Source organism: Panthera pardus, unplaced genomic scaffold, assembly GCF_024362965.1.
Source record: "Panthera pardus isolate Hobbes unplaced genomic scaffold, ASM2436296v1 HiC_scaffold_15, whole genome shotgun sequence".
NCBI classification, from domain to species: Eukaryota; Metazoa; Chordata; class Mammalia; order Carnivora; family Felidae; genus Panthera; species Panthera pardus.
In genome coordinates this window covers 22,325,435-22,338,996 of record NW_026526710.1, presented here as the reverse complement: position 1 = coordinate 22,338,996, position 13,562 = coordinate 22,325,435, and the positions used below count along the sequence as shown (strand labels likewise).

The following is a 13,562-nucleotide window of genomic DNA, read 5'->3' as shown; positions in this document are numbered from 1 at the left end:
CCATGGTTTTGCCATGGTGGTCTCCAGGATACCAGTCAGCCCCTTTGCCCCGGGCTGGGGATCCACCGCCACAGAAATCCTCCCGGAGGGCCACACTCCTGACTCTCTTGTGGCAAGGCCAACACCCAGGGCTTCCTGGAGGCCCCCTCCCCGCTGAGCCCAGAAAGAGCCCTTTGCAAAGACATGTCTGCCTCATCGAGGATAGGTTCCTGTCTCCTCCTTTGTCCCCACAAGCACAGGCTTGCATGGGTCAGTTCATACTAAAGGTCCAAGTGCCAGTTTTCACTGACCAGTTCAACCATTTTGCAAAGCTTCACGCCCCCTCAGATGGGGTTTCCACCAAGCCTGTCGGAGCTGAGGAAGATTCAGAAGTCCTGCCTATCACTTCAAGTGTTCCCTCCCTGCTGCATTCCTTTATCCCCAATTCCAAATTCCCCCAAAGCTCTGAAACTTAAAGTGTTCGAAACTCTGTAACAAAGGCAGCCCTGGGCTGATGTGTAACCATGTGTTATGGCCTTTATTAATTCCAGTTCATGTGAATAGTCGCACTTCACTACCAACACCTTTTTTAAATGTTTGTTTGTTTGTTTGTTTGTTTATTTTAAGAGAGAGAGATTGTGAGTGGGAGACGGGCAGAGAGAGAGGGGGAGAGTGAGAATCCCAAGCAGGCTCCATGCTGTCAGCACAGAGCACAAACCCGTGAGATCACAACCTGAGCCAAAATCAAGAGTTGGACGCTGAACCGACTGGGCCACCTGGATACCCCTCATTTCACTACAAACATCTTTAAAAGTTTTTTTTTTTTTAATGTTTATTTATTTTTGAGAGAGACAGAGACAGAATACAAGTGGGGGACGGGTAGAGAGTGAGGGAGACACAGAATCCAAAGCAGGCTCCAGGCTCTGAGCTGTTAGCACAGAGCCCAGCACGGGGTTCGAACTCACAGACCAAGAGATCATGACCTGAGCTGAAGTCGGACGCTTAACCTACTGAGCTACCCTGGTACCCCTCCACTACAAACATCTTAATGTGTTTGGTTACCAGCAGCTGCAGCCGGCTCCAATGAGGTATCATGTACTGTATGAGATATATGACAAATTCTGAATTCCAAACACATCTGGCCCTGAGGCTTTGGATGAGGGGTCTGAGCGGTGGAGTGTCCCCACACTGGCCACAGCTCTGGACTACATGGAGGTCCCAGTGGAGGGGAAAATGGGCGTTTGCCACAGAATTTTGCAGAGCAATGCTGCTGCTTACATGGCTTTTTCATTTTCTGAGCAAACAACTCTGTGCTAGGTGCTGGTGATTCAGAGATGGAGGAGGACCAAGGGGCACACGAGGGGCTAGGGAGAAAGGAGCGCTTCCTGAGTGTGGAAGGTACAGCAGGCCATTTCCTCCTAAGGGGGCTGTCATTGGGGGAGCTGGTGACCACAGGTCTGCCTGTCCTTTCTGTGGGACCGAAGACTCCAGATATGACATCTGAGAGCACTCCAGGGAAGCCAAAGGTACTCGGGAGTGTGATAGTGACGGAAGACAGGAGGCACTCATGCTTGAGAATCTTGCCAATCACTGAAGGTCTGGGGCCTCAGTTTCCCCATCTGTAAATGGGGTGCAGGCCCTGGCCCTGCCTTCAGTGCCACTGACTGGCCTCTAGCACAGGAGGCCGAGATCTCCCTGCCCCCACTCTCAGGGTGGTAGCAGTTCTGGCTGCCATCTGCAGAGCAGAGGGTGTACAGCTGGGGTGGGGAGTGGGGGAGCAGGCAGGCTTGAGGTCGGTCCGTCCTGTCCCAGATGTCAGCTCGGTTACTCTTTAGAAATAATCCCAGAAAATAAGCCAGAAAAAGAGAAGAGGGACAACTGCCCAGGGGCTTGGACTTTGCAGCTTGCCTAGGTGTCTCCTCCCAGAGCAGGTGTGCACAGCACTGAACAGGCTGCAGGAGGGAAGCTGGGGCACCGGCCCTGCGCCGGGCATCCGGCGGTCCGTGGGGTGACCATCACCTCTCCTGCTGTGGCCAGGAGCAGGACTCCACAGGCCAGCACCTCCGTCGTCCATGGTGAGGTGAGGAGCGGCTGGCAGGAGGCCGCCAGTCCCTGGGGGGCAAGGTCTTACGGAAGAGCCACACGTTGGGAAGGTCAGAGGCTGAGGCACCGACTGGGGTCCCTCGAGAGCGAGGCAGGCAGAGTCCAGGCCTGGGCACGGGAGACGCGAGATGTGGCGGGAGTCGGGCAGCCGCCTTGCCGTGGGCTGGGGCAGCGTGGGCGTCGCCGGGTTCCCGGGGCGCTGGCCTGCGGCTGTGAGCGAGGGCGTCGCCCGGAGGCGGCGGGCGCGGGGCCGTTGGGGGGCGCCTGGGTCCCCGCCCCCGCCGGCCGCGCCGGGTCGCGCGTGGGCGCGGCGGGCGCCGATTGGCTGGCGGGCGCGCGGGCGGGGCGGGCGGCGGCGGCGCGGAGGGGCCGGTCACCCCGCAGCCTGGCCTCGGCCTCCGCCGCTCGTCGCCGCGCCCCGCCCGCGCGCCCGCCGCCGCCCGTCCCCCCCGCCGGCGGCCACCATGAGCACAGGCCTGCGGTACAAGAGCAAGCTGGCGACCCCAGGTGAGCCCGGCGCCTGCCCGCGCGCCCGCGCGCGCCTTTGTCCCCGCCGCCCGCCCGCCTCTCACCGTGTCTTTCCGTCTCTCCCCCGCACGCCGGCCCGGACCCGGACCCCGACCCGACCCCGACCCCGCAGAGGACAAGCAGGTACGTGCGCGCCGCCGCTCCCCCCGCGGCCGGCTGTCACCCATTGTGCCACCAACACCGCCGGCGCCCAGGCGCGACCCCGCCCCCGCCGGCCGTCATCCCGCCCTGTCGCGATAACCCATTGTCAGCTGGGGCAGTGCCGCTGCGCCAGGGGCTACAGAGGGGAGGAGTGGGCACTGGGCCCCTGGGGGCCTGACCCCTGGCCCTTACAGCCGGGGTGCCCCTCCCAGGATGGGGGGATGGGCCGGGTGTCTCCCAGTGGTCCAGTGCCAGTGTATCCTCCCCGAACTGGCCTTAGGCCTCGTGCTGGGGGTCCTGAGTGAGGCCACCATCACCGCAGGCCACAGGTTAGGGGAGGGGTCTGTATCCACCAGCCAGCACCTAGACCCTAAGCAGCCCCACCCCACTCCTGTGCATCTTATGCCTCTTCTCCCCACACACCAATTCGAGTGGGCTGATCTGTGGCCAGGCCTCTTCCCCAGACTGGGAGCCTCTAAGGCCTGGTCTGAGTCATCCCTGTGCCCAGAATGGGTCTTCCAACCTAGTGGGTACAAATAGGCTTGTGGCCTCCCACAGGGGCTGGCCTGGCCCCCACTCAGGGAATGCAGGACGTGACAGGAGGCTGACCTGGGCACCCACTGTGAAACCCAGCTGAGGCTGGGGTTAAACAGAGCTGGGAGATCCTGAGAGTGGGGTGGGAGTGGGTAACCAGATGGGCAGGGGGCTCTGGGGCCCTGCTGGAGGCCTTTCTGGCTTGAGCTCAGTCATGTTGGGGGATCTTCTTGGCCTAACTCTGGCACCAAGGTGGCCTTGGCACTCCTCGTCAGAGATAGGCATTCACACAGCGGGTAGATGCCGGGTAGAACCCCGAAGTCCTGGCCCAGGGTGCGGCCCAGCAGGTGGGGTGGGGGCTGGGAGTCACTGGCTGCCAGGTGCCAGTCTCCTGGCAGGGACACGCCCCACCCTGGGACAGGTGAGGCTCTTGGGGAGGGGCCCCTCAACCTCAACCTGCTGGCAAGGGCCTCTCCAGGGAGCCCGGGCCAGGAGCTGTCTTCCTATCAAGGCAGGTCAGACAATGCCTGAGACGCAGGGACACATGCTGCCAGGCTATTGTTTGAAGGAGAGAGAGAGAAGGCCCGGGAGACCAGCCCCCACAGCTTCTCCTGGGCCTTGGAGTTACTGGGCCAGGCAGCTGCTGCCTAGCACCACCAGGGACTCCCTCCTGCTGAGGTGTGAGCCCCGTCAGGCCTGTGTCTGCCCATCCTTCAAGGTCAGTTAGGAGCCAGCCTCACCTGTCCCCTACCCCTCAGACCAGAGGGAGAGGGCACCATGCAGGTGGAGGGGGAGCCCCAGGAACAAAGCCAAGGAGCCAGGTCTTTGGGACAGGCTCCCCGAGGATCTGGGGGGGGGGGGCTGGAAGACTATGGTAGTTTCACCGTTAATATTGTTTGGTGTTGGTGAGCTTTGGTCTATCCACACTATGAAAGAGGGTGGGGGGTGCTCTGGTGGCCCTCCGTGCCCCCATCCTCTGGCCCCCACCTTGTCTCAGGCAGTGATGGGGGCTCTATTGGCTCTGGTGGCTGCTTCCAGAGCTGACTCCAGTGATTCTAAGAATGGAAATGCCTCGAGAGTCTCAGGCACCGGGAGGAGGTGGGCGCAGCTGTGTCTACAGCTCAGGAAGCCCTGAGAAATATTTGTTGTACTTCATGGGCCAGAGAGAGGGGGTGGCAGGGCCCCTTCCCTGGAGCTCCCCCAGGGAATCCACAGGCCCTGTCTGGGTGAGTTTGGGTGCAGGGGCAGGAGCTGGGAGTGAGACCCTTTCCCTCCTGACATGTCACCCTCCTGACTCTTGCCCTTCTGACCTGGGCCTCCCCAGAGGCTGTGCCTTATCAGTGGAGAAACTGAGGCAGTCTGAGAGTGACAAGCTCCATTAGACACCCAGCTGTGAAGTGCTAAGGCGTAGACCCAGGTGTGTCTGTCTTGGAGATGCCCTGAGCCTGAGATGCCAGCCTGTCTGGCTGGGGGGCTAGGCTGAGGGGCTGCGTCTCTAGTGGACCTACAGGTGGAGATTGGGTGGGACTTGGCCCAGACACTTCCTACAGGTCCACATGGCAGAGGGCTGGGGCCAGTGTGGAGGCTTTCTCGGGGCAAGGACTGAGGGCCCAGCTGGGAGAGCTGAGGGAGGTGCCCTGTGGCTTCCCCCTGCTCTCCTCTGGATGAAAGACTCTCCTGTTCCCAGCTGTGGGCCCACCCCTCCTCCCCAGGTGCCAGGGGCCTCCAGGCCCCACAGCAGCATCATGAGCCTGGACAAATGGACAGAGGCCCCTCAACCAGGGGAGCCAAGAAGGGAGAACCAGGGTGGGGAAGAGCTGGGGGCCGCCTATCCCCACTGATACACAGTCCAAGAAGTATGTCTGTTCTTGTTGCAGCTCCTTTCCAAGCCTCCCTCCTGCCTGGCTGGCTGGTTCCGATTCTGGTAGGGTCCCGGAGAGAGGGGTGAGGAAGGGTTTGGTGCCCAGGAGAGGCCTGTGGCCCCTGGGGTGGTCACAGAGGGTGAGAGCTATACCGGCTTGAGCTTTCCAGCCCTCGTGGGCCCGTCTTGTGGATCAGAGCAGGCGAGGAGGCTGACAGGGAGACAAATGACGGGGAGGGGGTAAGTTGACTCTACACACCATCCCCCCACTTTGGCTGGCAGAAGTGGTCTGGGGGCAGCTGTGGCCAGTGCTGGCTGGCTGCAGCTTCCAAGTTTCCCGGAGGTAGGGTGGGTAGGCCTCTGGTGCTCTAACTGAGCACTTGAGCCCCTTCAAGCCCGGGCGAAGGGGAGGTGGGTCCAGGCTGGGGAGGTGGGCTCTGCCCCCTCCCAGTTCCCACGTGTCTGGAAGGGCCACACCAGTCCAGAACACTCCTGCTCCCATCACACACACATAACATACGAGGGGGGAGGGAGAGTACAAGGAGGGGTGTGGCCGTGGATAGTTAGGACTCCACGACACCGCCGGGAGGTTTCCGGGCCAATTCTATGAGGAGAGAAGGAGTGAGAGGGGCCGCTGCCCGCGTGGGTGCGCATAGGTCCCTGGAGCGTTCTCCCGGCGCCCTCTGGCGGGTGAAAGCCGCGCTGCACCTGGAGGGGGCGAGACGCGGGGCGGCCACAAACCCCGCCCCCTAGGGCCCTTAGGTGGGCCCTGGCTTCCCCACCCTCCCACCCGGGTGGTGGAGACGCCCGGACAGAGGCCACCCGTCCGGCAGCGGGACTCCGCCTCCGTGCCTATGCGCGCCTATGCTGGGCCCTGCCCTCCGAAGCAGCTTTCCGGTGGCTCCTCCCGCGGCCCAATTTCCAAGCGACTGTTTCCCGGCGACCGTGCGGGTGGGGCGGTCTTGTTCCCCGCCCGCCCCGCCTGCCAGCGCCCGCGAGGCCCCGCCTCTGGTTCGGTGCGGGAGCCGGGCCTGCCTGTGGCTGAGACCGCGCGCTGCTGGGGCGGGTCCGCATTGGCAGAGGCATGGCACGCGTGGCCTCTGGGGTCAGCAACACCGCGGGTGGGCAACGTCCCTTCTCTGGGCCTCAATTCCTGCCTCTGTAAAACGGGGGCGAGAACGGAGCTTCAGGGCAGTACCGCCTGTAAGTCCCTCCTGAAAGCCCTGCCCCTGTGGGTCTGACCCGGTCTGGGGTCCAAACGCAGCGATGGACTCGCTGGCAGCGCCCCAGGACCGCCTGGTGGAGCAGCTGCTGTCACCGCGGACCCAGGCCCAGAGGCGGCTCAAGGTGTGTGTGGAGAGGGGAGTGGAATGTGGGTCAGCGTGTGTGTGCCTGCCGGGTCCCGGTCCCAAGGGCTCTGGGACGTGACAGGGACCTGCAGGGCCAGGGTCCACCTGACTGGGCGCTGGGACCCCGAGGGTGGGGGAGGCTCGGTGCCGCTGTCTATAAATAGCCCTTGCTCCGCCTTGGTAGCAGCAGCCAGCCACCCCCGCGGCTGGATGGTGGCCAGATGGGGCCTCCCACCCCCTGGTACACTCAGGAGGGGTGAGTATTGAGGCCAGGGGGCTTCTCCCGCCTATGGAGGGCCTTGGATGTGTGTGAGGGGTCTGGGTCCTGGTGCCCTCTGCCCACCACCCAAGGGAGGACCCAGCCTAGGCCTGCTGCAGCCAGGCATCCTAAACTCTACACACACAGACACATTCTCAGGTCCCTGCAAAGCCCCTCACTGAGGTGGGGGCAAGGATGCCTGTCACCCCCTTACCTGCCTTCCCAGCTCCAGGTCTTTGCTCACAGGCCCTCACCCCATTTCTGCCATTGAAACTCCCCCACAGAGGACTCTGCCCTCTGTTGCCTCCATGTCTGAGCCGGGTAGGGAACAGGGCATCAGACTGCCCCAGGAATCCAAGCCTGCTCCTGACTTGCCCTGCCCCTGCCCCCCAGGATATCGACAAGCAGTACGTGGGCTTCGCCACACTGCCCAATCAGGTGCACCGGAAGTCTGTGAAGAAGGGCTTCGATTTCACGCTTATGGTGGCGGGTGAGTGGGCTGGACTCCCAGGTGGGGTGGCTTGGGCCATAGCCAGCTAGGCTTTGTCAGAGGGGTCCCAGACTTAACCTGACTCTTTCACTGTACCTGCTGGCAGGTGAGTCGGGCCTGGGGAAGTCCACGCTGGTCCACAGCCTCTTCCTGACCGACTTGTACAAGGACCGGAAGCTGCTCAGTGCTGAGGGTGAGTGGGCCCTATGCAGCCCTGGCATTGGTTCCCCATCCTCTGCTGTGTGACCCTTCAAAGGGGTCCCTTCTGGGTCCAGACCCTGCTCCTCTCTCCCCACAGCGTGGGTCTCTCCTGTTCGGGGTCCAGGAATAGTGGCCCAGACCACAGTGAGGCCATGAGGCCAGGGCTAAATGCTAGAATGGATGAGAACAAGGGTCCTGGCTGCCCAGTGGGGGTGGGGTCTGAGAGTTGGAGAGACCCCTCCAAACGATGCCCCGACACCCACAGAGCGCATCAGCCAGACCGTAGAGATCCTGAAGCACACGGTGGACATTGAGGAGAAGGGGGTCAAGCTGAAGCTCACCATTGTAGACACACCGGGCTTCGGGGATGCTGTCAACAACTCTGAGTGGTGAGGAGAGCCTGGCTGGGGAACAGTCTGTGCCTAGGCTGGTCCAGTGTCCCCTCTGGCCTCACCGACCCTCCTGCCTACCTGCAGCTGGAAGCCCATCACCGACTACGTGGACCAGCAGTTTGAGCAGTATTTTCGTGACGAGAGTGGCCTCAACCGCAAGAACATCCAAGACAACCGTGTGCACTGCTGCCTCTACTTCATCTCCCCTTTTGGACACGGGTGCGTGAATGTCCTGGGAACAGGCTCAGGGTGGGGGGTGGGACCCGCCTCCATGGTTCCCCGTTGGCTGCACCTGTCACTGCTTATCTTCTGCCTGTGCCCTCACAACCATGCCCTCCCTGAGCCCATCCCACCCTCTCTCTGTGCCCCCACCACCCGCACCATGCCCCTCTCCACCCCTGGATGCTCTCTGCAGGCTGCGGCCAGTGGATGTGGGTTTCATGAAGGCTCTGCATGAGAAGGTGAACATTGTGCCGCTCATCGCCAAAGCTGACTGTCTCGTCCCCAGCGAGATCCGGAAGCTGAAGGAGCGGGTGAGCCTGGCAACTGGGCCTGGGCTAGGTCTCCAGGACCCAGAACACCAAGTGTGCTGATCCTGGGTGCCAGCGCACCTGGCCCCGGGTCCCTGGCCAGCCTCAAATCTGACAGCCCTTGCCCCGCCACAGATCCGGGAGGAGATTGACAAGTTTGGGATCCACGTGTACCAGTTCCCTGAATGTGACTCTGACGAGGATGAGGACTTCAAGCAGCAGGATCGGGAACTGAAGGTGAGCGGCCTGGGGTGGCAGAGGAGGGAACTGGAGGTCAGTTTACATGGCACCAAGCATCCAGGTCCAACCCGGTGGGGGAAAGAGTCTTTTGTCTGGGCAGTAGAGCCCCTCCACCTGGGGTGGGGTGGGGGGGTGGGGGTGGGGTACAGTCTCTCATGTCCCCACTGGCTTGTGCAGTTTGGGCCCCGTGTGGTTAGTGTGTCATGGAGCACTTGCCAGGACCCAAAGGCACAGTCCTGGCCAGGCCTCCACCCTGACCCTGCTCCTCAGTCTTCTTCCAATGGGTCACGAGCAGAAGGGTCTGGCCTGATGGCCACAAGCCTGTGTGTGCCCTGGCTCCCAGAATTCTGAGCTCCAGAGGATGGTTGTGGCTTTGGGTGCCCCGGGATCTAGAGTGGCAATAACCAAGCCTAAGGCACGGGATAGGCAGCCACTGGGCCAAGAGCAGAGTGGAGCCCTTGGCCCCAGCCTAAGTCAGCATCAGTAACAGGAGGCAGGGGCTCAGCTCTGGGGAGGGAGGGATGGCGATGGTAGCTGAATGGAGCAGTTCCTGATGGGAGATGGTGTCAGAAGGGGAGGATATGCCCGGCTGGGCACATACCCTGTGCCACGGGTATAAGCCATGCCAGCTCTGGCTTCAGAGAAGCCACAAGGGTTGGGCAACTCCAGGATCTCTTTGGGGAGGGGCTGTTGATAGTGATACTGGAGGAGCGACCAGGTGCCGAGTGCCCATGTCCCTCTTCAGCCACTAACCCCATACTCACACTAACTGGGCGCGAGCCCTTGTACCTGCCCTTCCCAGGAGAGTGCGCCCTTCGCGGTTATCGGCAGCAACACAGTGGTGGAGGCCAAGGGGCAACGGGTCCGGGGGCGACTGTACCCCTGGGGGATCGTGGAGGGTGAGTTCAGGCATGGGGTGCGACAGAGGGAGTGGGGTGGCTCCCCCGGGCCTGCACCCACCCAACACCCGCTCTTGCCCCACAGTGGAGAACCAGGCACACTGCGACTTTGTGAAGCTTCGCAATATGCTGATCCGCACACACATGCATGATCTCAAGGACGTGACATGCGACGTGCACTATGAGAACTATCGCGCGCACTGCATCCAGCAGATGACCAGGTGCGCAGCTCTGACTCGGACCTGGATCGTGCACCTCATGTTCCCAGCCAAGGCTCCCTAACAGAGGGCTGATCCTTGCTGCCTTCCCAGATCTGAACTTTGCCCCGACTCCCAAGTAGGCCCCCCACCCTGCACCTTGTCTTCCCAGAGCCGACCCAACGGTGTGGGAGCTCAGGAGGGCAGAGCCTCGGTAGTGTTGGGGGTCAGACAAACTGTCCTTCTTGTCCACCCCACAGCAAACTGACCCAGGACAGCCGCATGGAGAGCCCCATCCCCATCCTACCACTGCCTACCCCGGATGCTGAGACAGAAAAGCTCATCAGGATGAAGGATGAGGAGGTTAGTGGGGCCACAGGGGAGGAGAAGGGGTGGAGGTGGGGGTCCAGCCCCTCCTATCACGTTTGTCACTCTACCTTCTGCTATTCCCGTCTCACCTCCAGCTAAGGCGCATGCAGGAGATGCTGCAGAAGATGAAGCAGCAGATGCAGGACCAGTGACCCCAACCCAGCCCCACATTGCCATGGATATACTGCCAGTTTCCAGGCTGGCCCTTCCCGTCCCTGGACCCCAACTGGCCTGGACTCCACCCTGGAATAAATCTGGATCTCCAACAGGCCTGGGCACAACCCCAGTCCCGGAATGGTCCAGACCAGGACTGTTCCCGACTATTCCCAACCTGACCCAGAGATGCAGGCTCATAGCCCCCAAACAACCCTAATTTATTCTCAGCACCAGTCCCTCCCCTTATTTGTATCTGCTTCCAAGGGGCCTGGACAGCAGCCCCCACAGCTGGCCCTCTTTGGCCTCGGGGGAACAGGAGCTAATTTGGGCCATGACTTTTGAGATCTACCCCTGCCCCAGAAGGTCATGAACTCCGACTCCAGGCCCTACTCAGGTAGGGGGATAAAACAAGGCAGAATAGGGAAGCAGATCCTCGGCATCCCAGGTCTATTTCTCCACCCCAGTGCCACAGAGTGGACGTGGGAACCCTCATGTGCCCCCTCCCTCGGGCCACCCAGCTTACGCTGAGGCCTCACTTTGTGCCGAGGTGGGCCAGTCCTTCCCTACCTCCTCACCCCTCACTGGGTAGCACAGGTTGGGCAACAGAAGCGCTTAGGATCCCTCCAGACCTAAGGAGAGCAGCTGGCTGCAGGCAAGGATCTCCCGGGGCTGGTGGGGCAGGGACGCCTGCAATTGCCCAAACTCCTCATCTAGGGCTGTGGCCTGGCCTGAGGGCTCCAGGAACAGTGGGTGCTGGGCAACCTGGGAACCCCCCACCCCTAGACTGCCATTCCCTGCCTGTGGCTGGAGGTCCTTTCTCCCCAGCAGCACTGTTGCCCTGGGTTGCCTAGGCCATCCCTCCCCCACCCCCAGCATGATACCTCCCCCCCCCCCCCAATCCCAGTCTCCAGTTTTGTTCAGTTGTGAATGCTGCATCCTGTCCTGGTGACAGGAGAACAATGTTGGTGAAGTCGCAGTGGTGATCCTTGCTCCCCTGGGTTGGTGGGGGGCGGAAGCCCTGGTAGCCTGCGAGCCCTGGTGATAGTGCTCTATCTGGGGCCGCAGCGTCTGTCTACTGGGCCTCCGGGTTATTTCTGGCGGGTGGCAGCGCTGTGGTCGGTTTGGCCGGGGTGCTGGGGCCTGGCAGGGGCGGGGCGGCATTATCGCTTGGCTCTCCAGCCAACGCTTAGCGCTCCAGAACAAGCCAGGTCACCATCCTCTCGCCATGGGCTCTGGTGAGTTTGGGGTCAGGCAGGCCCGGGACTGCGCTCCATGAGCAGAGTCGGGTTGGGAGGCGCTGCAGTCATCTGGGCTGCAGTAGGGAGATTTAGGGCGGACTTCCAGTCAGCGCGCGGATGGTCGAGGTGGAGAGGCTTTCGGGTAAGGCGGGGCTCGGGTCTCCGGGGCCCGGGCCGGGCCCAGCGCCCTGGGGTGTACAGGGACCCGCCCAGGTGCCACACAGGCCACCAGGCTCACTGCGGCGCTTCCCTTGCAGGGCCGCGCCGGGCGCTGAGCCTGCTGCTCCTGCTGCTAGCGCCGCCCAGCCGCCCAGTCGCGGGCTGCCCCGCGCCGTGTGGCTGTGCGGGGACGCGCGTGGATTGCGGGCGCCGCGGGCTGACATGGGCCTCGCTGCCCGCCGCCTTCCCGCCGGACACGACTGAACTGGTGCTGACGGGCAACAATCTGACGGCGCTGCCGCCGGGGCTGCTGGACTCGCTGCCCGTGCTGCGCGCCGCGCACCTGGGCGGCAACCCCTGGCGCTGCGACTGCCGCCTGGTGCCACTGCGCGCCTGGTTGGCCGGCCGGCCCGAGCGCGCGCCCTACCGCGACCTGCGCTGTGCCGCGCCCCCGGCGCTGCGCGGCCGCCTGCTGCCGTACCTGGCGGAAGACGAGCTGCGCGCCGCCTGTGCGCCAGGCGCGTTCTGCTGGGGGGCGCTGGCAGCGCAGCTCCTGCTGCTCGGCCTCGGGCTCCTGCACGCGCTGCTGCTGCTGCTGCTGCTGTGTCGCCTGCGCCGGCTGCGCGCCCGCGCCCGCGCCGCGCACCCGTTGTCGCTGACCGCCCCGCTGGTGGCGGAGACGGCCGGAGCCAGCGAGTTCTACGAGTAGTCCTGAGAGGCGCTGAGCGACGCGGGCGTGCCAGCCCGACAGGACCCTGCCCCAAGGAGCCCTCGCCCTGACCCGGACCGGGGCTCGTCCTCCGCCTGGGCACAGTCTTCCAGACCCCACCACCCCCCTGCGGGCCCCGGGCCACACGCGCCCCTCTGCAGCGAGGCGAGCCAAAGCCCAGGACGCTTAGGCGGGTCAAGGGGGTGAGCTGCAGCCCAGCCCCTGCGAGGTTCCCCACACCAAACTCCAGTGCAGAATAAACCCTTCTCCCAATCTGACTGGTCTCTGTGCCCCACCACCCGGAAATTCCCCTCCCAAACCACAGGACAAGCCCTAGGAGGTGATTCAAGGGGGATGCATCACATCTTCCTACACCCAACACGGGATCAGTGACTCTCCCAGACCACTCACTTTCAAAGGAGTTCAAGTGGAAGGCACAGAAGAACTCAGACAGTGACCACATTATAGGGTAGTGAAGACATTGTGGGGACAGTGAAAACAGTGTTGAGACAGTGAGGACACTGAGGGGCAGTGAGGACACAGGGACGGTGAGGATACTGGACAGTGAAGACAGTGGGGACATCGAGGGCACTGCAGGACAGTGTGGTTGAGAGGAAGAGAGAGGATGTTTGGAGTTGGGGTCTCTGGGGGTCAGTGAGGGGCCGTGAGGAGGCTCTGAGGACTGTTGGGAGCGTAGATGGGCAGATTTCAGGGCAGTCAGGGATGGGTCAGGGTGGTGAGAATAATCTGATGACCCACCTGGAACTCCCTGGGCATCTGAATTAGAAGCTCAGCCTCTGGAGGACAGGTGAGGCAGGTCCCTGCAGGGTTGAGTGGGTACCAGGGTGTTGCACAGTGTCTGGAGTCATGTTCTGCACTTGACCACCACTTCCTGTGGGAAGGTGCCTCTGACTGCTTGGACCAGCCTTGGTCCCTGGTCTCCCCTATCCCACCCCTGAACTCAGGCTGAGCAGCCAGGGCCTGGGACTCCTCCAGGGTGCCCCACTGTGGCACAAGCTGCTAACAAGGGACCCAGGGTGCCCAAATGAAGGGCTGACACTTTCCTCAATATTGGAGTCCCATTCCTGCCCTGGGTGGGGCCTCCACCTGGCTGGCCCTGTAAACAATGAAGGCCACTCTTCATGGACCCAAACAGGACCCTGACAAGAAGCCTCAGGCCTGGGCCTGGGGCGCCTGGCACAGGAAGGCTCTGGCCCCCATTGACCGG

The 13,562-nt window shown here is 62.6% G+C and overlaps 2 protein-coding genes across 5 annotated transcripts; both read left to right on the top strand.

The window, feature by feature from the left end:
- The first annotated feature begins 2,440 nt into the window (after positions 1-2,440).
- SEPTIN5 (septin 5) lies at positions 2,441-10,342 on the top strand. 4 transcript variants are annotated; one of them, XM_019435621.2, is made up of 12 exons: positions 2,443-2,589; positions 2,723-2,733; positions 7,148-7,244; positions 7,351-7,437; positions 7,711-7,834; positions 7,922-8,056; positions 8,253-8,370; positions 8,503-8,604; positions 9,410-9,506; positions 9,592-9,727; positions 9,964-10,066; positions 10,168-10,342. In XM_019435621.2, the coding sequence occupies exons 1-12, from the start codon at positions 2,547-2,549 to the stop codon at positions 10,222-10,224; spliced, it is 1,110 nt and encodes a 369-aa protein (XP_019291166.1). In that variant the 5' UTR covers positions 2,443-2,546; the 3' UTR covers positions 10,225-10,342. The 4 variants fall into 4 exon arrangements, with proteins under 4 accessions (XP_053758239.1, XP_019291166.1, XP_053758238.1 ...); XM_053902263.1 differs by lacking the exons at positions 2,443-2,589; positions 2,723-2,733 and adding an exon at positions 3,794-4,003; XM_019435620.2 differs by lacking the exons at positions 2,443-2,589; positions 2,723-2,733 and adding an exon at positions 6,159-6,493.
- Positions 10,343-10,571: 229 nt separating this feature from the next.
- On the top strand, positions 10,572-12,612 carry GP1BB (glycoprotein Ib platelet subunit beta). Its single transcript, XM_019435624.2, has 2 exons — positions 10,572-11,463; positions 11,724-12,612. The coding sequence occupies exons 1-2, from the start codon at positions 11,454-11,456 to the stop codon at positions 12,332-12,334; spliced, it is 621 nt and encodes a 206-aa protein (XP_019291169.1). The 5' UTR covers positions 10,572-11,453; the 3' UTR covers positions 12,335-12,612.
- The last annotated feature ends 950 nt before the right edge of the window (positions 12,613-13,562 follow it).